Source organism: Eumetopias jubatus, unplaced genomic scaffold (assembly GCF_037043125.1).
Source record: "Eumetopias jubatus isolate StellerSeaLion01/CBP00866 unplaced genomic scaffold, mEumJub1_p1.0 scaffold_1, whole genome shotgun sequence".
Taxonomy (NCBI): domain Eukaryota; kingdom Metazoa; phylum Chordata; class Mammalia; order Carnivora; family Otariidae; genus Eumetopias; species Eumetopias jubatus.
In genome coordinates, this window is record NW_028274807.1 from 112,433,138 (window position 1) to 112,460,310 (window position 27,173).

The following is a 27,173-nucleotide window of genomic DNA, read 5'->3' on the forward strand; positions in this document are numbered from 1 at the left end:
TCCACTGAAGTAGTGGTTGGAAAAGAACTTGAGCTCACTAAGTTTTACACAGATTTTTGAAATTATTCAGTTGTATGTTAAATACATACAAAAATCCAAAAGTAGCAGTGGGTCAGGGCAACAACCAAAACACCAATCCACTGTGGTTGGAAAGGTACAACTTGGAAAACCATTTGGTATTACACCTAGTGACACTGAAAATTCTCACACCTCTGACCCGGAAGCTCAGCTCCTTGGCACAGACCCGAAAGAAGTTCTTACCCACATGCAGATGTCATCAAAATGTTCACAGCAGCAGTGCTGTTTGAAACAGTCATAACTACAAACCACTCATATGACCATATCTTAGTAGGTTAAGCCTGTTCAGCAAGTGTTCACTCCTTTTCCCAGTCTCCACAGGGGGAATACACTTTCCTACCTCACTGATAATTGGGCATGCTCACAGAACTTGCCTTTGCAAGGAAATATGGGAGGAAGTAACTGTGTCAGAAAGGAGGTAAAGAAAGAAGGGAAAGGAAGGAAGGAAGAAAAGAAAGGGAAAGAAAGAGAAAAAGAAAAAGGAAAGAAGAAAAAAGAAATAAAAGAAAGAAAGAAAGAAAAAGAAAGAAAAAAAGAAAAAGAAAGAAAGAAAGAAAAAGAAAAAAAGAAAAAGAAAGAAAGAAAGAAAGAAAGAAAGAAAGAAAGAAAGAAAGAAAGAAAGAAAGAAAAATAAAAGAAAAACAAAGAAACAAAGAAAGAAAGAGAAAGAAGGAAAGAAAGAAAAAGCAAGCCAGCCCTGCTTGTTTCTGGTCCCTCTCTCTGAGAGACCTCTGTCAGCAGAAGAATGGATGAGACCCACGGAGCAGATGTGGATCAAATCTGTGGCTCCAAACCCTGCTGAGATTATCAGAGCTGCTCCAGCCTAGCCACCAACATATGAGCAAGAAATATATACTTACTGTTGAATGTCACTGAAATTTTATGGTTATTTGTCCATTTTATTATTTTTAAAGGACAACTTCTGGTATATTCAGATCATGGAATACAATATAGCAGTGAAAATAAAATGATAGCTACACACATCATGCAGCAAATGGATGACTTTTTTAAACATGCTGAAAATTTTCAAATAGAAATTCATACATAAAGGTCCATTTACATTGGGCAAAAACCAAAAAAAAAGTACTATTTAAAGAGTAGAAAGCTGGGGATGCCTGGGTGGTTCAGTGGGTTGGACATCTGCCTTTGGCTCAGGTCATGATCCCAGGGCCCTGGGATCAAGCCCCACATGGGGCTCCCTGCTCAGTGGGGAGTCTGCTTCTCCCTTTCTCTCCCTCTGCTCATGCTCATGCTCTAATAAATAAATAAAATCTTAAAAAAAAATGAAGCGTAGAAAACTGTAATCAATGTCAGTGTCATGATGTTGGTTATCTCCCGGGGAAAGGGGAAGCCGTGATGGGGAAGGGACAGACAGCTTGTAAGGTACTGGTTGTGTTCCATTTCTTAACTTGGATTTAAAAAAAAAACAACATTTTTTTATATATACCCCTTTGTATATATACTATATTTCATAATAATTTTTTTTAATTTTATTTATTTATTTCAGAGAGAGAGAGAATGAGAGATAGAAAGCACGAGAGGGAAGAGGGTCAGAGGGAGAAGCAGACTCCCCGCCAAGCAGGGAGCCCGATGTGGGACTCAATCCCGGGACTCCAGGATCATGACCTGAGCCGAAGGCAGTCGCTTAACCAACTGAGCCACCCAGGCGCCCTCATAATAATTTCTTAAAAAAAAAGAATTAAGAGTGGTCATTTTCTGGCTGGGAGGAAATCTATGTACATAAAAAATCCAAATAATAAAGGTGAATACAACAAGTGCCAAAAGAAAGATGGAACAGTGGGTGCTCCAGAAATGCAGAGGCAGGGTGGTCATGAAAGGTAGGTTTCGTGGAGCAGAGACTTAAAGCTTGTGCAACAGACAGGAGCTGGGTAGCTGGTGATACAGAGAATTCTAGGCAGGGGGAGAGCAAGTATCAGGTGAGTGTATGTGAGCTAGACCGAGGGTACTCCCACTGCAGCCAAAGAGGAAACTGATAGGGAAAGGAAAAATGGGATGGTTCCTTGGGTGTTGGGTTTAAGTGTTAGATTTTAGTGGATTTATCCTATAGGCAACCAAAGTTGCTGAGCATGATGTGCAGACTGAAATAATGCAAACTCTATTCATGTAACCTTTCCAATCTTTTATTTTATTTATTTATTTATTTTTAAATGCCAGAGACCTATTACATAGCTATCATTATCTGAGGGTTTTCCATGTTTGGGGCCCAAACTTTTTTTTTTAAGATTTTTTTTTTTTCATTTGTCAGAGAGAAAGAGCGAGTGAGAGCATGCACAAGCCGGGGGAGCGGGAGAGGGAGAGGGAGAAGCAGACTCCCTGCTGAGCAGGGAGTTGGATGTGGGGCTCGATTCCAGGACCCCGGGATCATGACCTGAGCCCAAGGCAGATGCTTAACCGCCTGAGCCACCCAGGCATCCTGGGCCCAAACTTTTTTAAGGACATGATTGGGAATAATAACACTCTGGCAAAGGTAGATCTTACTAACATGTTAATAGAGGCTCCTAGAGGTCAGGGGGTCAGCCAGAGCCATATAGCTATTAGGTGGCAGAAAAGGGATTTGGCACTGTTCTGCCTCTCTCTTAAGCCTGCACTCTTACCAATCCTACCATGCTGCCACTCCAAAACTATGAAAGAAAAATAGAGCCTACTGTAAATGTCCTCCTAAGAGTCATGGACTATACCACAGCGCCTTTCTTCTGAAAATGAGATAGATACCAGAAATCCCCAAGCTGACTCTTCATTTCATATTTTACACCCACACACATGCACACAAGTACTCTCAATTTTATCCTTAAAAGGATAATGCTCAAAACTTGTGCAGACATGGCTATTAATTAAATAAGCAACTGTTACATAGGGTCAGTGCAGGACTCCAAAAGGTTTTCCACCCAAACAGGGAAAGGAGTCCTCTAACATAAAAATAAGGAAGAGCAGCACAAACAAGGCAACGAGTCAGGGCTACCAGGGCAATGCGGACACGAGGGGCTACAGAAACACCAAAGTGATCCGTGCAGGCGTAGATTTTCAGAAGGGGCTTTGTGTGGGAAGGGGGCGCAGAGAAGACCTGGGAAAGATGGCGGGGTGAAGGTAACGGCCTTGGACAAACGTCCTAGTGGTGACGGGGGTGGGGAACCTGTCCCAGAGACCAGACACTTGTGTGTGTTTTGGGGGTGGCAGGCACTACCTCGCCTGCAATACAAACACGCCTGCGACCAGAAGAGAGCACTTGCTTTCACGGTCTCAGACATCCTCCTCCTGACTCATCTTGCTGGAGCAAGACTCCTAGTTTGCTCCTCCTAGAATAAAACTGGCCGCTAAGTTTCAGTCCATGATTTGGCCTAGACCTAATATGAATGTCCTAGTCATTATAGGAGAGGTAACAGTACTAATTAAAATAAAGTAAAACGTGAATATAGCATAAACTCTCTTCCTTTCTAACCTGCTTTCCGACAGTTTGCACATGATTAAACAGGAGTCACAGGAATAGCTAACATCTATTGAGTACTTACATGTACCAGACATTGGCTAACAATTGCATGGTTTATATACCAGTTAATCTCCAAAACAACTACGTGAGGAAACCAAGGCATGAAGTAGTTCAATAACTTGTCTAGGACCACATGGCTGGTGAGTGACAGGGCTGGGATTCCACGGAGGCAGTCTGGTTCCAGAGCCAAGGTTCTTAACCACAACTAGGCTGTTCCTGAAAGACACTCCCAGAATTAGGACATCATCTGAGAGTGACATCTGTTACTTCAGAGATGAATGCCCTGCCTACAGACGGTCAATCTGAAAAGTGGAAAGGATATGTCTAAGGAGCCCTGGAAATACTCCAGATATAGTCAAGAACAGAGCAAGAAAGTAACCGATAGGAAAGAAAGCTACAAAACAAGCAACTTAGCACTGCCTAAGAAAGACTGTTCTCAGAAGGGTTCAGTTTGTACAAAGGTAGGGGAAAGGTGGGAAGAAGAACAAGAAATGGATGGTGGTGCTTAGGACCAGCAGCTGACCCCTACGTGGACTGCGCTCGACCGTGTCTAAGGGCCACCCCAGCTCCTCTCCAGCACTCCACCCTGTGAATTGGGACTTTAAAGCCCGGGGAAGCAGAGGAAGGGCACGATGGTCCGGCGCACTGCAGAGCCACTAACACCGCCCAGCGAGACAGAGCGCCCTGCCTCTGCTGGCGGGCAGGAGTAGACACTCCTGCCTCTGGGTCTGGCTGTGCCCCACAGTGGCTCAGGGTTCTCTGCAACCTCCGGTTAGAGGCCACCCCATGTGGCTCAATGCCTTCCCCTCGCATGTCAACAGAAACACCATCTGGGGACAGTCCACCGCCTGCACTTCACTGTGGCTCAGGCCTGGGCTGCACCTTCGTGAAGCCACGATCCCTGAGTGTCTCTCTGTTGCCCTCTGTGGCTACAGGAAGGATCCTTCCTCCTCAAGATTACCTTCTTTACCTATTCCATTGTAACACCGAGAAAAACTGTATCCACTGGATAGTCCTTTCATAGACAGGGCAGTCCTCGTTTGAAGAAAGTCCTTGATGAGCCTGTTTGTGGCAGAAACGGAGATCATAAGGGGTCCTAAATGTGGATGAAACTGCCCTTTGTGCCTGAAGTTGAGGAATTCCTTGGTGCCAGTAAGGGGGAGGGTTGAGAGTGAGCGGGATTGTGGAGATGTGATGTAACCACCCAACAGCTACCCAAGTTTCAGCAAAAACAAAACAAATCATAAAATGCATAATGTAACTAGGTTTCTATTGCAGCTGGGGCTACCGAGGGGCCGACCAGAAAGAGCTCATGAGGATTCAGGAGTGTGATGGCAGAGAGATGCAGGAGAGAAGAAGAAAGATGCTGGGGCATACAGTAGTCATGTGCAGACTTCAGAGGTCATGGGTTCAAGGCCATGGTTAGCCCTACTTCTGTACAGTCAAGAATGGGAACTTTTTTTTTTTTTTTTTTAAGGTATCAAGGTATTCCTTTAACCTGCCACACACCAAACCGATCTATGGAAATGAGTTGGGGTAGGAGAAAAACAAGTTTTAGAGCAAGAATTCTTTATGAGAAGCGCAAGCCTGGGTGAGTCACTGAATGTGGAAGGTTCTGGCCAACCCACAGGCCCTCTGAGGGTGGGAGGATGGGGGCAGGGTGCAAAGTAAGGCAGCTGTTAAGTGGGAGACATGGGGCTCTGACAGGAAGCGGGGAAGGGAAGAGAAGACAGACGTGCAGTTTTGCATAAGGTAGTCGCATACAACGATGTTCTGGAAATCACCTAGGCCTGCCCCAGGGGTACTGTTAGGCCTAACACCGGCCACCTTCTATGAAGGTGAGTTATATGGGTAAAACTATATAACTATGCTCTAACTGTACAAACAGTATTTATTGACACAGCAAAGTAGCCTGAAAGGCTTGCTCTATTAGCTTTCATAATAAAACAGTTTGCAAAAAAGATGAGCAAAAGGTCTCAAACACGGTTTTTGTATCTAGAATTTCAATTAATCTAGATATGAATTTCATGTAATTATTTTTATGTCTTAATCCTGCCCCAAAGAATGTTTTTAAAAATCATTTTCTACCATTTTAATCAATTCTACTCAATTTTTTAAATTAAATTTTATCTTTTTTATTAAGTAGGCTCCAAGCCCAGCATGGGGCCCAACACAGGGCTTGAACTCATGACCCCAAGATTTAGACCTGAGCAGAGATCAAGAGTTAGACACTTAACTGACTGAGCCATACCCAGGTGCCCCAACTACTCTCCAATTATTGATGAAAATCCAAAATAACCATATCAAAATGAAATAAGAGAACAGGTCATAAGTGAAAAGGGAAATTACTTTTTTGCTTAAAAGAATATTTTAGCCTAAATGCAAATTCAGGGATATTCCTCATAAGAAGGTAAACTCAGGATACCAGACGGAATGTATGTTGCCTGGCTGAAGGCAAAATGGTTAGCTGACAAATAAGAAGGGGAAATATTGATGTCAAAAGAATTAAAGTTCAACTGACGTCGACCCAGAACAAGGATAATGAGAAGATTCACTGACTCACTGCCTGATTTATCCATCAAATTACCAGCCAAGAATAAAGAAAACAAAAAACAAAACAACATTGGGTACATATTCCAATTGTCTCTATATTACTAAGAGCCATTCATTCTGACCCAGTAATGGGGATTTGTCTCAGCTTGCATACATCTCTTAAAATAAGTGTTCTAATTTTAACTTGATAGAATCTCAAAAGAGACGTCCAGATCACAAGACATAGTTTGAACCTGAGCCAGCAATAATACTGCTTATGTTAGCCATTAAAATAATCCCTGTGACCTGATGTTACCAAAAGATCAGATAGAATTTTCATGACTAGTTCAGCAGCTGGTAACGTGTGGATGAGACTACAGAAGCGTTCAGAACGGAAAAGGAACTACGCTGTGACAGTGCACACAGGAGCCATTTTACGTCTCACAAAGCAATTTATTTGTGATGCTCAATGAGGCACCAAGAAGAAGAAACACAGCATGGCTTGCAAGACCTTTCTCTGGGAAACGTGGCAGCAGTGGCCAACCATCCTCCACCCACCTCAATGACTCATGTTCTCTGGCACATGGCCACTCACTCCTGCACCTCCTCAGCCTCGCTCTCCTGCACAATCCCTTCCCTACCACCAGCCACCTTTCCCCTCTCACCCCCTCAAATTCCTCCTCTTATCACTCACTCAAGGTCTACACCAAGGATCGTGAGCACAGTGCCCAAGGTGGGCGGGGCTGGCCATGCAGAGGAGGAGTGGATCTGCTGAGGGTCGGGACCATGGAGCACAAGTGAGTACATCACCAGAAGACAGCTGCTACCCAGCAGCTAAGAACTGTGGCCACCAGGGACCACCCCCCCGATTTTTCCTTGGCTTTCAAGCTAAATACCCTCCCGATCATGCCCCAGAAATCAGAATAACATCAGTACTCAAACGTGGACTTTAATCACCTAGATGAGGGCACCTGGGTGGCTCAGTTGGTTAAGCGACTGCCTTCGGCTCAGGTCATGATCCTGGAGTTCCAGGATCAAGTCCTGCATCGGGCTCCCTGCTCAGCGGGGAGTCTGCTTCTCCCTCTAACCCTCCCTCCTCTCACGTGCTCTCTCTCTCTCTCTCATTCTCTCAAATAAATAAATAAAATAAATAATCACCTAGACGAGGACCTAGTCAACTGCTTCCCCTACCAGGGTGGCCTGTCCTCACAGAGTAGGCCAAGGAAACCCCACGACTCCAGGCCACCATGGAGACTTTCCCGGGGACATCCTGTCAATCTCAGTCCCTCCTGGCTGACTGCTAGCTCATTCATTCACTCAAACAAAAAATATGCCCACCTACCTTCGTCTGTGTCTACACACTCTGCCTTCTGAATGTAGTTTTCTCTACATTCACGTTCTCCGAATCTCCATTCTCTTGGACCCACTTCAATCAGGCTTCCTCCCACCACTCCACGAGACATGCTCAAGATCACCCAGTGACCTCCACATTCTAGGTCAGTGCCAATTCTCAACAGCATCTGACACAGATGGGTCCCTCTTTTCCCCCAGGAATGTTTTCTTTGGCTGGCTTGTACAGCATCTCACCTGCCTGGGTCTCCTCTTGCCTTACTCTTCTCCATCTCAGGGCCCTGCCTCTCCACATTTTCCTGTTTTAGGGCTCAGATGCTCAGGACTCTTCTATCACAGTCACTCTCCGGGTGACATCATCCTGTCTCATGGCTATAAAGAGCACTTCTGTGCGGACACTCCCATAGGTCTGTCCCACCGGACCTCTCTCCTCAACTCCCCACTCTTACAGCAACTTCCCTAGTCCCCATTTTCCCTAGGATGCTTCACAGGCACCTCAAGCTTAATGCATCCCAAACTGGATACATTCAATCCATCTCTGGTCAAACCCTGCCTCCACAAACCTGCTTGCCCCCATCTTTCCAATTGCTTAAGGCCCCAAACCTGTAAAAGTCACTGGACATCTTTCTCCAAATATCTTATTTTTTTTAAAAAGAAGTTGAAAATCTAGGTTTCATGTGAAATTCCCTGATTTTGAGGCATTGGCACCTGAGTAAAAAAAAAAAAAAAAAAACCATGTAAGGAAGACAAAACATATCTGTGGGACAAAGGGAGTCTGCGGCCCACCAGTCTGAGACCCGGAGGATGGTAGGTCTTCCACTCACGCTTTTCCCCTCCCACAAGCTCCATCTCCTCCTGAAGGCATTTCTCACTCAGACCTCTGCAGCGGAGATACCACTCCTTGTGCCCTTTGGGCCCATTGCCAGGGTGGCCTCTAACGTCTGGGCTTGGTCTCACGGGGAAGCTTTCCCCTGGGCGCTAAGGGCTGAGGTATGGGAGGGGGAAAGGCGGCAGGAAGAACGGAGGACAGACACATCGCCTGATAAACAGAGAGGAGGTCGGAATGACCAGGTGGTCATCCTGGACACGGGGGCACCGGGGCCCAACAGGCATTGCTGAAACCCATGAAGGAGGAACAAGACAGCTGGGCAACCACGGCTAGATTCTTCTCCCATGCGCAAATCACGACGGCCGCGCCACGTGACATCCGGGCAACTCTCCACACGCAGGAAGTCGCAGGCTGATTAGACGAGAGCTCCCTCGTCCAGCTGAGCGCCCTCTGCGAGCTGCGGGCCCGACAGCCAACCAAATAGGTGAGTGGACAGACGGCTGAAGACCGAGCCAAACTACGAGGCCTCAGGGTTTTAGGTGAAGATGTTAAGAATGTGACAGTAACGAACACAGAAAAGGCTATGGCTTCAGTGATAACAGGACAGTGGGAGGCTGGACCCACGGGTGTCTCAGGGGTCAAGGAAAAAAATCAAATCAGAAATACACAAGAACAGAATTCAACACGCCGAAGGTTCATTTTATTCTTGCAAAATTTGGATTTTAAAGAGGTTTGGTAAGACCTTAGTGAATAAGCCACATTCCTGAAAAAGAAACAGCAGATACAAATATCCTCAGAAGAATTTAAAGCAAATGGAGAGGAATCTTTTAGGTTTTTAGACCCACTTTCTGAGACTAGGCCAGGCCAGGTCTCAGGTCGTATCTGAACTCAAGTAAAAATTTTAGATAAAGTTATTTTTGAAATTATTTGGTAAAATAAGCTCTGGAGTCATCAATAGGACTAATTAATTTGGCAATCTGAAGCAATAACAGAGAACTCTTTCTCTTGGCTTTGGGCCCATTTAGGGCTTTGGGCCCATTTATGGCACAAAATGCCATAAACAGATTTTACTTGGTAGATAGAATAGAAAGTGGAGCTAAAATGGAGCTAAATGACTGATTTTTTAAAAGGCTGATGAGATTTTGCCTAGCGCTATGCACAAGCCAGATTCTAAACTACGTGAATAAAATAGGCCCTCTAAATGAAGAAAACCGAAAAGAAACTAGTATTGACTAACAACATACTATGTCCTAAACATTATGTTAGGCACTTGCAGAAATATTTCATTAAGAAATGCATTTATGAACTTGTTTCTCAATTCATATATTACAAATTACCTTAAAAGTTACTAAATCAAGCATTTTAGCTCTCAAATTATGCTGTTAAAGAGGATCTTCTATTACAGAAAACAGGACTAATTTTGTTTTTCAGAAGCTATGTCTGAGTATTCATTCAAAGTGATAGAACTATTAAGTGTTTCCTTTAGGTTTTGTTCTGTCCAAATGGTATGTCAAGTAAGGCATTAGAAATGCTGCCTCCATGGCTCAAATTCATGCCAAATAAGATTCATATTAGGCCATCCTTTAGCAAAAACTTCACATAAAACAGCAAGGCTACAATGTTCTAGGTGCAGCATGTGTTTTAAGATATCCACAGTTCTAAGATTCTGGGGCATCTAAATACTGCCTTGGTGACCTCATGACACATGGTTGCTTGGAGCTGGTAAGACAAATTCTCACTTGTTCCGCCAAGCCCAAGTTGTTCTGAACCACTCCCCAGTTTCTCACTCTACCTGCCACCACCCACATGCTGTCCTAGGGAAGACCAGCACGCCCCAGGGCCACTAAGTCCTGGAGACCCCTAAGGTGATTCTGAGCCCAGCAATGGAGCATCGCATTCATGATGAGCTCCCAGAGGTCCACAGGGCAATCTGTGGAGTAGGTATGGTGACCCAAACGTTCATGATCATCTACTTCGGCTTAAAAGATCTGCGTCATAATTTTACATTCACTTGAAACAAAAAAAAGGAATAGAACTGTCTTTTCAGCCCTTCCCAATGGTATGAAAAATGTCTCTGGAGATGGATCTCTGCAAGAAAAACAAAGGCATTTTCTGGCACAGGGAAGGGAAAAAGGAGTTCTTCGATGGAGTTTCAACATTCCCAAATAGGCAGCAATGCGGTGAGACAAAGCAGCACTCTGAAAAGTCTTATCATAGAAGTGCGGAGTGGACACCCCCAAGGGCAGGAGCACCTGTGGGGCCACGGGCCAGCCAACGGCAAGCTAGTGGAGGGAGCCGCTCCCAACCTCCCCAGTGTGTCATATGCTCTATGGTTCTGGCAATAAACCAAGAAGATTTCCAAAATTAGCACTAATTTGTTGAGCCAGGAAGAAGAAACCATCCTAACCATTCTGGTCATTTAGATCTCAAACTTTTTCTGGGAAATTCATTCAGAGGATATAAAAACAACTGGGTTCTGGAGAGAGGGGGCCCTGGTTCTGACAAATAAGTCTATCTCCCTCCCCCCGCCCCGCCAAAAAAAAAAAAACAACCTTAACTCTGCTCTACCTGCTTCTTGTTCTTGTCAAAACAAAATAAATGCAAGCAGTGTCTGCGCAAACCAGGCGCTCACTGAAAGGTGCAGTGTGTTCAATTTTGGTGTTATGGTGAAAATCAGATGGAGTCCAAATGAACCATAGGGGAGAGAGTTGCTAGGCACCGGGGGCCACATTACATGAAAAACACAAATCTCTAAACACTAGAGTTGACTCTGTTTGGGAACTGAGACCAACTGGAAGGAGATCAGATTCACATCTCCCCAATACATTCATCCCAGGACACGTGCTCACTGGGCAGAATTAAGTGGAATGGTGGGTAGAATTGCTCAGACTAGTAATGATTCTTTCTCCTTCGCCCTCATCTTTTTGCTTGCTCAATGGAGTCTAGTCAATTACATTAACCATCTTCCCTATTATCACAAATTCACTTCTAGGGGATCGAGCTATCATGGTCTGCGGGAGCACTGTTCAAAGTTGCAGGGTTCGTTATGAGGCAATAAGAATGAAAAGAATCAGGCCCACATTTCCAAGCAAGACAGGCTGGTACTTGACAAGGCCAAGGACAGAGAGGCTAAAAAAAAAAAAAAAGTTTCTCCAAATCCACCCCTTGATAGTGAATCTTTCTCTATTTGTGTTACTTGGACAGTTGGTATATTTGAGAGTTTGCCTGCTTCATTCCAGAGAGGCAGGACTATCAAGAGGCTATAATACGTCAGAGACATATGCCAAGAGAACAGTTAGGGAGGAAAGAACACAAGACACTTATAATCCTTATCTGGGGGAATGTTGACAGAGTTTGCCCAGAAAAGAACAGAAAAGGAAACATTTCTGCCACAAAAAGCCAGACGTGCTCATTACTGTGGTGAGAGACACAAAGAGAGGACTCTGGATAATAAAATATGAGGAGTGAAAGGCCCTTTGTGTTCTGCCTGCCCAGGAATGCCCGTGCGGGACAGAGACTGCAGAGCCGAGCCCAACTCAATGAAGAGCTTGGCTGCTCATGGCTGTGTCTCAGGATCAACCCGACAGCTTGGCCTCCGTTCAAGAAACCTGAATCATCATCTTCATTCAACACAAATGAGTCAGAGGCTAAAGAACAGGGCCCAGGCCCTGGTCAGTGAGACCAGCCCTGCAACTAGGTTGTATTAACTGCTGAGTTAGAACCACCCCAGGGGGACTGCCAAACAAGCAATGTTGCCAAAAACAAGCTGTCTGCTGAGCGCTTTATGCCTGTGTGAATTCACTTCATCCTCATGACAACTCTGCAGGGTAGGTCTGATTCCCCTTGTCATTTTGCATATGGATAAACTGAGGCACAGAGGCTAAGCCATAGCGTAGGTAAATGGCAGAGTGAGAAGACACACCCTGCCTTTCTGGCTTCAGAGATCACGCTTACAGCTAGACCACCTCTCCAACAAAAAGGACTAATAATCTGATGTTTACTGAGTGCTAAGGCCCTCTTCCACCCTCTTCTACCCACTTCCTAGGACTACCTCCCTTAATGATCACAGTTAGTTTTGGAGGACATTGAGGCAGAGAAGTTCAGTAATGAGTAACCAACCAGGAAGAAGCTACTCCAGAATGTGAACTGAGCAGTGCGACTCCACAGCCCCTGCTCTGGACTGGGTCAGCACACTGCTACCAGCAGCTTGCTTCAGCTCCACAAGAACCACGGAGACAGCTGTTAAGATCCTCATTTTAGGGGGATGGGAACTGAAGCTTAGCAGCCACTAGGAAGCAGAAGTTGGGTTTGTGCCCACTATGAATTCATGACCATGACATAGGGACGATTTAACAGAGGGCCTGGCACCCAGGAGCGAATGGGAACCTTTTCCTGTAAGGTGGTTAAGTACCCTCTGGGTTACTCCAAACAAAGTAACTGATAACATCAAGGCCTTTCCCCACTATAGCCATGTTTCTCATAAGAGAAAGACTTCCCTCAAGTTCCCACCTGTTATTGACCTCAGAATGACCATGAGGAACCCCCCAAATTTTAAATCCCACTCCCCTGCCCTGCCCACCTCCAACAACAGTTAAACCTTTGCACTTACGCTTTAAATGCTGGGAGGTAGGAGTATATAGAAACGCTGCTTAGGTTATAAATAAATGGCAGGTGTTTTCTGATATCTGTTGTTGCCCAGCTGTTAAAAAATGTGTTCAGTAAACCCTGGTCCCCACCTGAAAGAAAAAAAAAGTGAATTATAGTCATAAACTTCAAAGACAGGTCAATAATTTTATAGGAACACATGACCGGATCTTTAAAAAATAGGTACAGATTCCATTTTTAAAATAAGAAATTCTGTGTTAAACCTACCAAGGGCATTTTTAGGGGGTGGCCATTTTCCTGAGTTAATTCACGAATTCAACAAATATTTACTGAGCAGCTGCTATGGCCAGACACTGTGCCAGTCACTGAAGAGTCAACAGGGAACAGAGAGACTGTCATCATCTTCATGAGGGGCAGGGCAGGAGGAGGGGGGATACACTGGTACCAGCAAATTCTAAGTCAATAAGCATCATCACAGATGGGGAGGGGAACGGCAAAGCGCTGGCTGCTACGAGGCATGTGGTGGAAGTGGCTCAAGAACATGGGATGCATCAGGAAGGCTTCCATGAGGAAGCTGTACTGAAGCCAAGATCTGAGGGGTACACAGGAGTGCTTGACATAATACAGGGGGAGATGAGGAGGGCAGATGGCATTTCAGGCAGAACAAACAGCATGTACCACAGAAGGGAGGTGGGCAGGAACATGAAGCCGTGGAAAGACCTGGAAGGTGGCCCGTATACGTGGACTGTGGCATGGGGGAAGGGGTTGCATGGCACCAGGTGGGTTTCAGAGAGGTAGGCATGGACCAGACCACACAGGGCTCAGACTACAGACTTTATCCCCAGATTTTTGACTTTATGTTAAGAGCTATGGGGGCACGGGTGGGGGTGGTAAAAAGCAAAAGAGAGCAAACTGGGATAATGGAATGGTCTTCCAGAGCCCCAGCTGTTGGCTCATTGACAGAGGCCCAGAAAGACACATCATCCTGGTGCATTCTCCTACCACTGACCAAGCCTCTGGACAGGTCCAAGTCAGTCATCACTGGGACCAAGGTCAGCCACAACCACACAGCATAGTGTTTGCTTAGCCCCTGGGGGTTGCTGATCTTTATGCCTTCCTTGGAAAGTGACAACCATGGCCATTCATTCAAAAGAAATTAACAAAAAAAGTCTAAACAGCTAAGTGTCTAACCTAAATCATAAACACACAAGTAACCAAAGAGGTCACTAAGCCACCTCAAAACATATTCTGCTCCATAACCCATGTCCTTTCCGTTTTAGGCTCATGAGATTTCAGAAAACATGCACAGAACCAGTCTTCCATACAGCAAAACAGCAGCTTAAGTGGGTGGGGTGTGTGCATGTGCATACGAGTGTGCGAGCACAGTGTATGGGAGATGGCAGGCAGGGAGAATCCTTTTCTTTTGAAGTGCAAGGCTGCTATACTGAGCAGTTACCTCCCTCCTTAGTCTGCTTTGCCCCAAGACCCAGTTTTCTTCCTAAATACACAACAGACCCAACTGGCTATCATTACTATTTGGTTTTCATTGGTTTTGAAAGAGACTTTAAAAATCTGGAGATTATTTAATATTTGGAACTAAGGAGTAAGATCAAAGCATTCGGTTTGAAGTCCAAGTGTACCTCATCAATCCTCTGTGTATCTCATCCTTTCTAAATGTCCTCAGTCAACTCTATGGATCAAAGGCATTCATTGAACAAATGTCTACGGAGCAACCTCTTTGTATTATGAGACTCACATGGGTCCTCATTTCTCAAAGGACAAACAGCTCAACAGAAAATCAAGATTTTACCCTCATAAATTCTAAAGGACAATAAAGACGGTGGCAGGATGTGCTTCACTGTTACATAAACAAAAACAGTTTAGCTATATTGACAACATATTTTCAGACACAAAGTATTAAATATTAAAGCCAGAATACCATAGCATTCATCAGTGGCTTACTTTGGATTCTACAAAGACACCCCAAATGTGGGCATACACACTGGTGGTTGAGGTACAGAGGCCTGAACACTTACTAATTTCCTTTTATGTATAATCATCAAAATAAAGGTTGAGGAAATGTTCATAGCAGCTTTATTCATAATAGCACAAAACTGGAAACAGTCCAAATGTCCTTCAACAGGTGTAGGAACATGATACCTCCATACAATGAAGAATTACTCAACAACATAAAGGAAAAAACTACGCATACCCACAGCAACTTGGATGGATCTCAAGAGAATTATGCTATGTGAAAAAAATCCAGGCCTACTGTACCATTTATATAATATCCTTTACACCACAAAATTATAAAGATAGAGAACAGCTTTGTGGTTGTCAGGGGTCAAGGAGGGGGAGAGAGTGGGGGAGAAGCGGCCATGACTACAAGAGTAGCATGAGGGGTCCCCGTGACGAAACTGTTCCGTCTCGACCGTGGTGGTGGTCACACCAAGCTACACACGTAATAAAACTGCACAGCACACAGAAAACCCATATGCATACACAAACACACAACACATAAAACTCTTAAAACTGCTGAAATCTGAATAAAACTGATGGATTGTATCAATGTCCATTTCCTGTCTGTGGAATTATGTGAGATGTTACCATTGGGGAAACTGTGAAGGATACATGGGAACTTTCCGTATTGTTTCTTACAACTGCATGTGAATCTACTATTCTCTCAAAAATAAAAAAAAAATTTGAAAGTCTGAGGATTAATGTGCTTAAAATGCAAAAATATAATCAAGAACTGTTAGCCATTAGATTCTAAATTCCACAAGGACAGAGACTATGGCTTTTTGCTTATTACTATAATTCTAGCACATAGCAGAATGCCTTACACGTAAATTACTTGTGGAATGAATGCAAGAAACTTGAAGATGTTCTGTAATAGCAGAAAAATTGAAAAAACTTGAATATTCCACCAAAGAGGAATGGTTAGTACATTATGCTACTAACCACTTGTGGGAATATTATTCAGCCATTAAAACAAAGGGCTATAAAGACCATCATTCCACCAAGCAATATAAAGATACACAGTGACAGACACCATTACCAAAACTAAGAACATAAAGATTCAGATTGGAAGAAAATAAATGAAACAACAGTAATTGTGTAAGGGGACTGGTGTTACAGATATGCTCTCCCTGACTTTTCCTTAGTACAGTTGTATTATTTTTATAATTTTAAAATAATACGATGAGGGGAAAGAGCGAGATTGTGCCAAGACCTTTTCTAAATATCCCTTACCTGTTATCTTCATTATGAAATACACTATCAAAAGAAAAAAATATATGTGGGGTTTATAAAGCATATAATTATAAAACTCTGCCCAATACCCAATTTAAGGACTCAAATGTTACCAATACTGTTTAAGTTCTATGTGGGCTCCCTAATTCAATCCCACTGCCCCTCCCCCAGAACTACTAATGGTGAATTTTGTTTGTAATGGTCTTGATTTCCTTGGTTTTACCACATGTATAAGGATTCCCCAGACAACGGAGGAGTTTCACTTGTTTCTGAACTTTGAAAAATTGGGCATCATCCTATATACATTTTTCTACTAGTTTTTTCAGAAACAGAAAAAAAAATTAATTCCACTGAAAGGACTGCTGACTACATGTAGGACAATGAAGAAATCTAATTCCATGAAGATCAGAATAGTAGTTGTAAAAAAGAACTTCCCAATCGGACAGGATGATCCCGGGAAACAGGAGTCAGAGCTCTTGATCCCTCAAAGCCCCTGGCCAGCTGCCCTTGGCCACCAAAGGCTGTTTCCGTTTACCCTCAGGTACCCTACAAACCTCATCAGTCCCTCAGCCGTGTGCCACATCAGGGCCGAGCAGGTTGGGACAGGAAACAAGCAAGAGGTGAAACGGGCAGGGAAGACCTGTGAGTCAGTCGTCCCATTCAACTGGAAAATCCTTAAACAGTCAACAAGGACCTCGCCTCTGGAGGGGACAGCACAGAGCATAAAAGTTCCATGGCCGCCGACCTCATTATGTGACTACAGAGGGTCAACTTCGAGCCCCAAATTGTGTATTAAAAATAGAATTAAACATCACTTGAAAGTCTGTAGCTTTTTACATAATTTTTAAGTTTAGTATTTCAAACATCTTTTTCCAAATGCACAATTCCACGTTTCAAGGTCAGGCAAATGTTTTAACTTCATCAGAAAAATCTGTATGTAGTATTATCAATACTGTCTTTTTAGAAGTCCCTAAATTAGAGCACAATTCAAAGCAGAATGCAAAGCTAAGTATGTCTGTGCTACAAAACACACAGGGGTGCTATGAAGACTGCTGAATTTTCACTACAACCCCCCAGGACTTTTTAGTCCATTACATTTCAGACTCCTGGAGGCAGCTTTATTTATTCTGACAGGTTAAGACACTTCTAATTTCAATCATCTCTGAACCGACAAACAGGATTAGGAGACCTCGCTAGCAGCTGTGATCCATCAGGCCGGGGCGTGGCAACACAGGTGAGAAACAGAAAGGAAATGGGACAAGGGACACATGGCATCTGTTTAGCCAACAAGCAAATACCAGATTCTGCCTCATCCTTTCACCTGGCTGCCCAAGTATAGTGATAACCTTACAACCACCCAGTCTTCTCCAGGTCTTTTGAGCAGGGACATGAACCTGGTAACCACAGACACATCACAGCATCCATCAGAAACTCTATTTTATAAAACAGAAATGGAGTGCTGTCTTTCATATGAGTGCATTTGTTTTGGCCCTTCCGTAGTTTGCTGGCAGTTGGCCTGCCTCCTGTGGATAGCAGGGAGGGTGGGTCAATTCTGGTTTAAACATGAACCCTAGGAGCTCAGTCACAGGAATGTTCCCTCTAGACTCGTACTACTCGAAGTGGTCCAGGTTTTAGCACCACAGGCATCACCCAGGAGCTTGACAGAAATGCAGAATGCTAAGCCCCAACCTAGACCTACAGAATCAGAATCCACATTTTAATCCCTAGGTGATTTCTTTGGATATTAGAATATGTGAAGCACTGGTTTAGAGTCAGAACTAGAGAATGACTTTTTTTTCAATCAGAGAATGCAACTTGCACTGTCATTTCTATAGAAAACATCTGAAGTGACATAAATTAGGTATAGGCATTATGGCTAGGATGATTAATAAGAAAGGTTTCGGCTCTCAAATGGTTCTCTAATAAAGTGGCAGAGGAGCAGATATCAAGCAAATAATTTAAAGTAAAATATGCTTAATATTATATATAGCGATATAGGCAAGCACTGAAATGAAAACGTGACTCGCTTTGTTAACGCTGACTTCCACAATATACTAGTATCATCGCTTCTGCCTATAGCAAACATGCCAAGGATTACAGTTTATGAATGGCTCAGATCTTGGGGATATTTTTATGAGGTTCGCCAAGGATCATCAGATGAACCCCAGGTAGCTCATGGAAATCTAGGCACTTGGAGCTTGGGTCTCACTATCACTGCATATCACCACCCTTCCCCCCAAGTTGGGCTCCCAGCTCAGCAGCTTCTCCCTCTCCCCCCCAACTCGTGCACACCCGCTTGCACATGCTCTCTAATAAACAGATAAGAATCTGTTTTTAAAAAAGATTTTAATAATCAAGATGTTAATTAAATAACGTATAAATGCAAGGGAACATTTATTCTTGGCCTAAATTTCACTTTCTCAATTTAAGGCAGGTCCTCCTAGGTCTAGATTCTCTTAGCACTCTGAATTTATCAGAATCACAATTACATGATTAGTTATATAATTATTACTAAATTTCTGTAAGGTCTCATAAGCTTTATAGAGGCAGCTATAAAAATCTGAATTACTTACCAGTCTATTGCTGGCCATTAAACTTAGCATCCTGCCCAGATTAGTACCTAAAATTATATAAATGCTAAGTGGACTACAGAAATGTAGAGAGTAATATCTCCAAGAATGTTTCCAGACTCAGAAAACAATGCAAGACTTAAGTGTGCAGCTGATTGAGAAAGACAAAGTACTTCTAGATATCGTGGTTCGGGGGGAAGAGCAATAAGCTGCAGAGATAGTAGACTTGAGCCTCCATTTCCTTATCTGTAGGATGAGGAATGTATCAGCTGTTCTCTACTCAGAGGAATGAATTTTAAGTAATTAATCTGTAGTAAGGGCCATGTCCTAGAGATTCTCCTCCATCCTGTATTGCTATCAGGATTCATTTTCGTGAATGCTGCAGAATGGACTAATTGGGAGGCAATGAAAAAACCACACACACAACCCAGCCACAGAGTCAAGAAACACTGTCTGGTTCAGCCCTGGCTCCTCCACTGGCTAAGGAACACTGGCCAGGCTGCCCTCCCAAATGGGACGACGGGTTCCCAGGACTAGTTATACAGCAGGCCCTCAAGAACGACTTGCTACATGAACACATGAATGAGTGAACGAGCAAGTGAATGACGACCTCACAGGACTGCTGGGAAAGAAGTGAAGGAGTCAGACAGGTAATACGTTGGTCCTTTCCCCCCTCTCCATTTCTCACGGGGTTCATGATCTCTGCTGGTTACAAGGCTAAAGACAAACAGATGGCTAACTTAAAAGAAATACTCATGGGTATAAGGAGGTAAAAATAGCTCTTGAGAAAAAACCTGGGTACTCATTTGTCTTGCTGTTACACGTTATGACTTTTGCTTTTCATTTTTACTTATTCAAGATACTTATTACTCGAACTATCAGTTACATGATATAAATGCAAGAGAGTGGAGTAGTTTTCAAAGCAATTGATGAAGTACTCTCCGGGCCGCAAGCAGCTCCTATTGGGGCAGCTGGGGCAAGCCCGCCACAGGCAGCCGGCAAGGGAGAAGCCACCAAGTCAGAGCGAACCCAATGAGGCGCGCTAGGATTTCTGACTGATGTGGGTTGGATAAGACAAGTGTTATCTGGAAATACCTCTCACCTTCATCTCTTTTTTGGGCAGGTCCAATTTGAAGCCTAACTAACTACAAAGATTAAAGGAGGTAGCCGTGGGGTCAATTTTACACTTTATAATAATTTAAAGCCAAATCTTTTCTGTTAAAAATCATTTAAAAAACTTATACTCTCCTGGTTTACTACATCTTCAAGCACAGAAAAAACATCTTACAGTTTAAGGGGCTCAGTGACCACTTGGAAGATGGAACGTGTAGGTATAAGAATCTCATAGCAGGTCTTGGATTCTGCCTAAGGTAAAATCATACCTAATATTCGATCACCAATTTATTGTCTCCTATTTTTTCTGAAAATTCAACTATAGACCAAAATTTCATTACTCCAATTAAGTAGCTTAGGGTATTCTGGTTACAGTAAAGTAAATCCCCAATTAAAAAACAAGCAAAAAAAAAACCCAACAACAAAAACAACACTCCAGGGGCGCCTGGGTGGCTGAGTTGGTTAAGCGTCTGCCTTCAGCTCAGGTCATGATCCTGAAGTCCTGGGATCGAGCCCCATGTAGGACTCCCTGCTCTGTGGGGAGCCTGCTTCTCCCTCTCCCTGCCACTCCCCCTGCTTGTGCTCTCTCTCTGATAAATAAATTCTTAAAAAGAAAAAAACACTCCAAACTGGAAAATATGAAATCCTCTTTTTGACTTGGGTTTTTGAAACTAACACATATAGATAAAATTTAACATACAGCAATTTCCAAGCACTAAACTCAACTCTACCCTGAATTTAGGAAACTTAGGGTAACAGGGGGAAAAGAAAGTAAACCTCAACTTGCTTTCAGATAGATTTCCTCAAGGGCCAAATGCATCACCTTTGTTGCACATGAGTATGTGGAGACAAAACCGATGATTAGTATCTAATATGACCTCTTTCTTCCTCTCACTGCTAACAAACCCCGAATTAACCTGATCTTGTCACATCCTATAAAATGTGTGCAGATATTTCACAACAGCTATTGTTCAACTTTCAGGAAACATGTAACTTCAGTTATGAAGTAAGTGCCAAGACAGTTTGCAAACACAAACAACAGTATAGGAACTTAGACACTTCACTATGGAAAATGAGAATTCAGCCATGAATGAGGTGCACAGTCACTAGCTCTAAATTCCAATACTCGACATATGTGGAAGGAAGAGAGAAGTCAAGGTATCTAGCATGACTGGCCATGGTACGGTTATTCTCTTGGCCAGAGGCATGGGGAGGGGTAGTAATTAGAGGGCTGGTGATTAGAGGCATGCCAGCCACATTCCTCTGCAGCGGAAGGGCTGCAAACGCAGCTGCAAACACTCAACCACCAGGAGCCTGCGTGGCTTGTCAGTGGACACCCGGCCCCATAGTGTTTGTTGAACGTATGTAAGAGATTAAGCAGGACTTGCGAGATATTCAGACTGAGATACAATCATCTACAAATGGGTTTCCTTTAATACCGATCTAAAAATACTGGGACCTAAGCTCCCTGTTCAGGAAAACTGGGGGATGAGGGGGATGGCTAATATCTGTGGATAGTAGAAAATGTGAAACATCAAAATGTTCATTTCAGTGCCTATGACCAGGACATCTAAACAAAATTGCTCACTGCACTGAAAACTTCAAGTAAAGCAAGGTTACTACTGCCATTAGAAAAAAAGATGTAGCTCACGATGAAATGTTGTGTCAGTCCAGTAAGTCTTTATGTCACACACGTATTAATTCAATAGGACAGTAAACTTCTCCTGAGTGGAACAGGCTCTCCTGGTATGTTGTGAGCTTTCTTTGCTAAGTAAAGCTTATCAATACAAAGGGAAAACTACCTTTCATTTAAGAGCTGCTAATCTATTCTTCTGTTGAGTTTAAACAACATATTGAGAATGACTATAAGGTCCAATCTGCATAACTGAATTTTCAACTCCTTCAATTAAGCATTTCTATTAACAGAAAATTCAATCCTTCACTACCAACAAGCCAGTTAAATGAAACACCTTACAGAAGGACCAGCTCCTGGAAACCCTGCTGCTGAATAATGAAATGTGCTACCAGGCACAGAGAGAATCTCTCAGTGGTTTCAGATTCTGGCTGAAAAAGCAGAAAGTGCTTTCTAGCTGGGCACTTTTCACACATCCTCGCTTCTTAACAATGAATTCATCAACTCCTCTAGTACCTCTTAATTCTCAAACAAGGTAGATGATCCAGATGGGTCTCTACCAGTTAATCATTTAGTTTTATATTCTAAAATTGGAACCTCGATAATTTGCCATGGCATACTACCATTTGGTATCTCAACTCTTAACTCTCAACAAAATCTAGTACTCTTCCACGTTAGAAATTGGATTGATTCTCTTTACGCTATTATAGTAATTTGGATTTCAGGTTGCTGGATCTATTTCAGGATGTGAATTGTTTACTGGAGTTGACAATTTACACTGAGTTTCTGGCAAATTACAACTACTTCCTTCAAATTTGATCGGAGGAGGTGAAGAAAGCTATATTTTGACGGGAAGGTTAAGACAAACAGTGGACTTCTGCTAAAAATACTCTCACCTTCCTTTTATGCAAAGGCATAAAAGTGAAGTGAAGAAGTTGCATTTGGTCCTGACCACAGTGAACACTCAACACATTATTTCCTACTTAAGGGTGCTTAAAATAAGACTGTACTTCTTATCAGATGTCGTCATTCATTATGGTGCAGATATTCCTGCTGTTTTAGAGCATATAATGTCATGGCATAGAGCAAAGTGTCTCAACCTTGGCACTACTGACAACAGGGGCCTGGTAATCCTTTGCTGTGGGGGCTGTCCCCGTGCACTGTAGGATATTTTCAGCAGCAACCCAAGCCTCTAGATGCCGGTAGCACCCTTGTCAATTGTGACAACCCAATAGGTCTCCAGATGTTTCCAAATGTCCCCCAGGAAGCCAAATCAACCTCATGTTGAGAGCTCCTGGCATAGAGTTTAAACTAGCCAAATGGTGACACAAGAAGGACACTTAAACTTTCTTATTCTTTTCAATGACACTTCAATAGTTGCAGATCCCAAATCCTTTGTCAAGTGACCAGAGTTTATTTTCTGTGAGAGCAACAACAAAAATCCAATTTCAGTTTTATGTATAACTGAAAATGTTTTAACTTCAGCAATCTGACAAACTTTTGATCTTTTTGTTTAAAACGTTTAAATTTGAAGTTATGACTTTTAACTTTATAACTAGTTAATGGAAATGAATCTTCATATCTTTACCGAGGGCCAAACCTATGTCAACTGAGGAAAGCCGTTTCTGCTAGTTTCAAAAGATCTACTCCCTGCAATCTCAGATATGCTCTTGGAGAGGAGAGGAGGAAGAAAGAAGCCCCTGGTGCCGAGGATCTACTTCAGAGCTCAGGGCTCTTTGCCACAATGTCAAGTATCTGATAGTAAGTCCCTGCTGAGAGTGCCACTTCTTAGAACCGATCCTTCTTCTCTGATATAACTGGCTTTCTTCTTTATTCCAAAGACCCATTAACATTAATTTTAGAAAAAGCTGCTTTTGCACATTAACTACTAGTTCTGTCTTGGGATAGTTTGTTGTTAAAAAAAAAATGGATTCTTTATTATTTCAGAGACTGGCCTGAAATGGAAACATACCTCTAATTCATTTGATCAAATTTCTCCAAAGGATGTGGGGCCCTAAATCCACGAATAGTCAGAACCTTTCTATATATACATGTAGCTACAGATATGCTTCTACGTTATGGAAAATGGATGCTGACTTTGCCAATGTTCTGTTCTTTGGCCTTGCAAATGCCACTCTGATGTGCAGCCTTATACGGAATGAGAATTTGGAGACAAAGAGTGATCATTTAATTTTCTATCTTTTTTTAAAAATGCTTCCCAAGAGAATGAGAGCCAAATTATCAGGTTTATTCCTCCAATTTCTATGGAAACAATGCTTGGTCCTCCTGTTAGCTCTTGCAGTTAAGTTTACTTAGATTTAAAGATAGTTGTTAAAGTTTTTAATTTGTTTAATAAGAGTCTTTTGAATTCTTGAATAATCATGGTTCATTTATCATACTCTAATTTAGAAACAAGAAAGCCAGTTAAAGGCAGGTGTATAAAAATGCCTCCTAGCTCAGTCTTATGCACTTACAGAAGAAAAATGCATATGCACACACACACAACAGTCTTTCCAACAAGAGTACAAATGAAAATGTTTGCTACGTCTCATGCACTGCTGTCCTCCAGGCACAAGGAATGAAAGCAACTAGATCCCTGAGAACAGCCGCCCCTGGAAGTTACTAACAGCTTATCAAATATAAAGATAACAGATACCTACCATCAAAACTGCCTTGCTCAGAAGCAAGGTGCAACAGCTGATTGTATGTTTCAACTGAAGGCTGATAAACAAAGACTCCAGAATTGAAGCAGTCAGGCCACCCGGGGTCTGGTGCCGCCGACAATTCTTCTCTCTCAAAAAGATCATCAATATTTGCTAGGACCTAATTTAAAGGGGGGGGAGGTGGGTGGGAGGGAAAGCATTACAAAAATGTTCTGCCCCAGCATACTCTTCCTAAGTTCTAAGTTATCCAACACAAACGATGCAGTCTGCTGCTGATCTTAACCATTCAGATGACAGCTGTAAAACAGCCTGGGCTTACTCTCCTTCATCACCTGATGCTTTCAATAAGTGGTTTTATCTGAACTGTACTGTCAAGTCTTGAGAGCATTCCTCAAATGCCTAACTGGTCTCAGTTACTATCTACATCTTTCCAGTCATCAAAGCCACACTCACCAGAGTATCTGCATCCATGAACACACATTTTGAATACTGTGTAAGTGACCAGCAATGGAGTTTAGTTAACGTGACACCCAACTCAGGCCTTTTCATTAAGGTTAGATGCGCAGAATCACCACTGTCCAAGACGTCTACTGTAATGACTTCATCAAAGATTGTCTCTAAAACTTTTCTGCCAAAATAAAATCCAGAAAACAGCATTTAGTGTCTTTTCAGATAAGTAACAAGTAACCCATCTAATGTAAAATTGTATTCTTATTAAGTTTACCCATAAATTACCAGAGCAATCTGTTACTTTGATGTAGTACAATCTCTTAAATAGGTGGTCTTAATTTACTTCAGGCCAAACTGTATCAATTTATATGTGTAGCTAACTAACTTCACTAATAAAAATTGCTTTGGTGAGGATGAAGTACTAAACATCATTACAGCAGAACTTTTCTATTTTTATTTATTTTATGTTATCACTGGATACCAGGCAAATTATAGAAACCACCTGTCAAAATGTGACTCCCATTTTGAAAGAGCACATCTTTACAACAACCTATGTATTTAATGATATTTCATTAGAATTGATTCTTGCTGATTACTGCATGTTTCTACAAATGATGCTAAGTGCATATAATACCTGCAACGAAGCCTATAACTAATCACTTTTGATAAAGCAGTTTACATAGAGCTATGCATCCCAAAGGATGTTCAAGGACTCAGCTAAGCTATTTGGTTGCCAATTTTTAGAATCGAATATAACCAACACTTAAAGTATGCTTAGCACTTTTGACATAATGATTCACTTTGGTTTGTGAGGTGAAACACTTCTCCAGGCCCAAAATTAACTCAAGACTTATTTTAGAAAGCAATCTTGAAGTGGGTTAAGCGGGGGTATACTTAGGTAAAACACTAAGCTCAGCACAGCATATGATAAAGACATCATCATTGAAAGTTTATAATAAAATGAAACATGCAGAACAAAACTGGCATTGTCTTATCTGTCCCCAAGCTGTAGAAAAAGATGTTCCAATTCACACAGTAAACATCTTTTTGAAAATAAATGGTCACTGGAGCCATTTAGCACAGTAAAAGGGGATCTAAGACTACATCTGTTTTCTTGCACACACCCTCACTAAACAGACTACGAATTAGAATGTACACATTAGGAAAATCTTTCAGCATTTTCCTAAATTACCCTTTATAAATAAGGTTATTAGTGTGTGAGAAATATCTAGCTATATATAGAGGTTCTTGGCATGTGCTTATATTTCTTATAAAAAGTCACAAAAAAGGGCATTTTCAACTTCTAAGACGGATAGGAAAACAAAAATAAACACCATACAGAGCTGCTAGTGTGCCCAGGTATTTTTGTAGTGTTAGGATCTAGGTAGTTCAATCAAATACTTCAAAGTTTAATACCAACAAATCAAAATGAACACAATCAACAAGCAGTTTGTGTCCCCCCCCCCCCCCGCCCCATCTCTACCCCAGGGTGCTCTCTTACACAATCCCTAGTTCAGAAAGCCCTGGCAAATATTCTAGTCTATTAAATGATAAATAAAGATCTTTAGGTTACAAATGCCAACTGACAGTGGAGAAAACTGCCACTTACTTTCAGTCACCTGAGGTTTCCCTGGTTGGAAACAGAAAACAAAGTAGCCCCTGCTGCATTTTGGGAAAGGAATACAAGTGAAGTGTGACCACATAAAAGGAATGCCTGGACTAAAACATTCACTCAGGTCATCCTAGAGGACCTGCTTACAGGAGAGTCCTTCTCACGGCTGGAACCAACAAGAACATGGGTCACAACAGCACCTTCCAGAAGGGAGCTCAGCGGGAATAGCTCCTAAGAGCTAGAAGAGGTTGATCCAGAAATCCTTCACCCAGCAATTCTGATCTTTCTCCACCTAGTGCTCAACTCCTGGAAGGGGGATGGCCTCAACACCCAGTGATGCCAGAAATGGGATAAAGATGTCAGAGCCCCACCCACAGGCAAGAGGTCCTCACCTCATGGAGTCTGAGACCTGTGGAGTGGTGAGCACGGCCAGCTTCCTGGTGGTCCTGTGCTGTTTCAGAGATGAGCCCAGGACCAGAGCTCCTTTGGCGTAGGCATCGTTTGTGGTCAGTGTCACAAAGGCCTGATCTTAATACAAAGAGAAAGAAAAAAAACACACTCATTACAATATCCTACCTGGAAAAAGCTACCACAGGACCCTTTTCAACCGCTAATTTGGCAATCAGCTCCTCTGAGATCAACTTGCTCTATTAATAAAGAAGCAGCCTCTTTGGGAGTGGGGGAAGAACCCAAGTACCCAGTTTAAGAATGATTCAAGACCATTCTTTAGCAGAAACATCTCTGGCAATCTCCAACAGGCTGATTAAGCTTTAAAAATTAAATCCAATTTAGAGTCTGAACACACAAAATTCTCAGACGAAATAGCAGCTTAACACCAGAAGGTGAACCTCAGGTAAATAACAGTTGGTAATGAACTCAAGAAGTACATTTTCTGTTTCCTACAAGTATTTTCAGCCAAGCACAAATCCAACTAATGACCTCAACGGAGAGCATCTGAAAGCAGAAGCCATATTCTTCATT

At 42.6% G+C, this 27,173-nt stretch overlaps 1 protein-coding gene across 3 annotated transcripts in view; it reads right to left on the reverse strand.

Moving 5' to 3' along the window:
• GYG1 (glycogenin 1) overlaps nucleotides 1-27,173 on the reverse strand; it is a 37,322-nt gene that overhangs the window by 7,473 nt on the left and 2,676 nt on the right. For all 3 annotated transcript variants that reach the window (XM_088025851.1, XM_088025849.1, XM_028103057.2), the window contains exons 2-5: nucleotides 26,585-26,720; nucleotides 24,584-24,758; nucleotides 24,128-24,290; nucleotides 12,904-13,030 (exon numbers count right to left, since the gene is read on the reverse strand). In XM_088025851.1, the coding sequence (XP_087881977.1) occupies nucleotides 12,904-13,030; nucleotides 24,128-24,290; nucleotides 24,584-24,758; nucleotides 26,585-26,720 (601 nt within the window). The remainder of the gene's footprint in view (nucleotides 1-12,903; nucleotides 13,031-24,127; nucleotides 24,291-24,583; nucleotides 24,759-26,584; nucleotides 26,721-27,173) is intronic.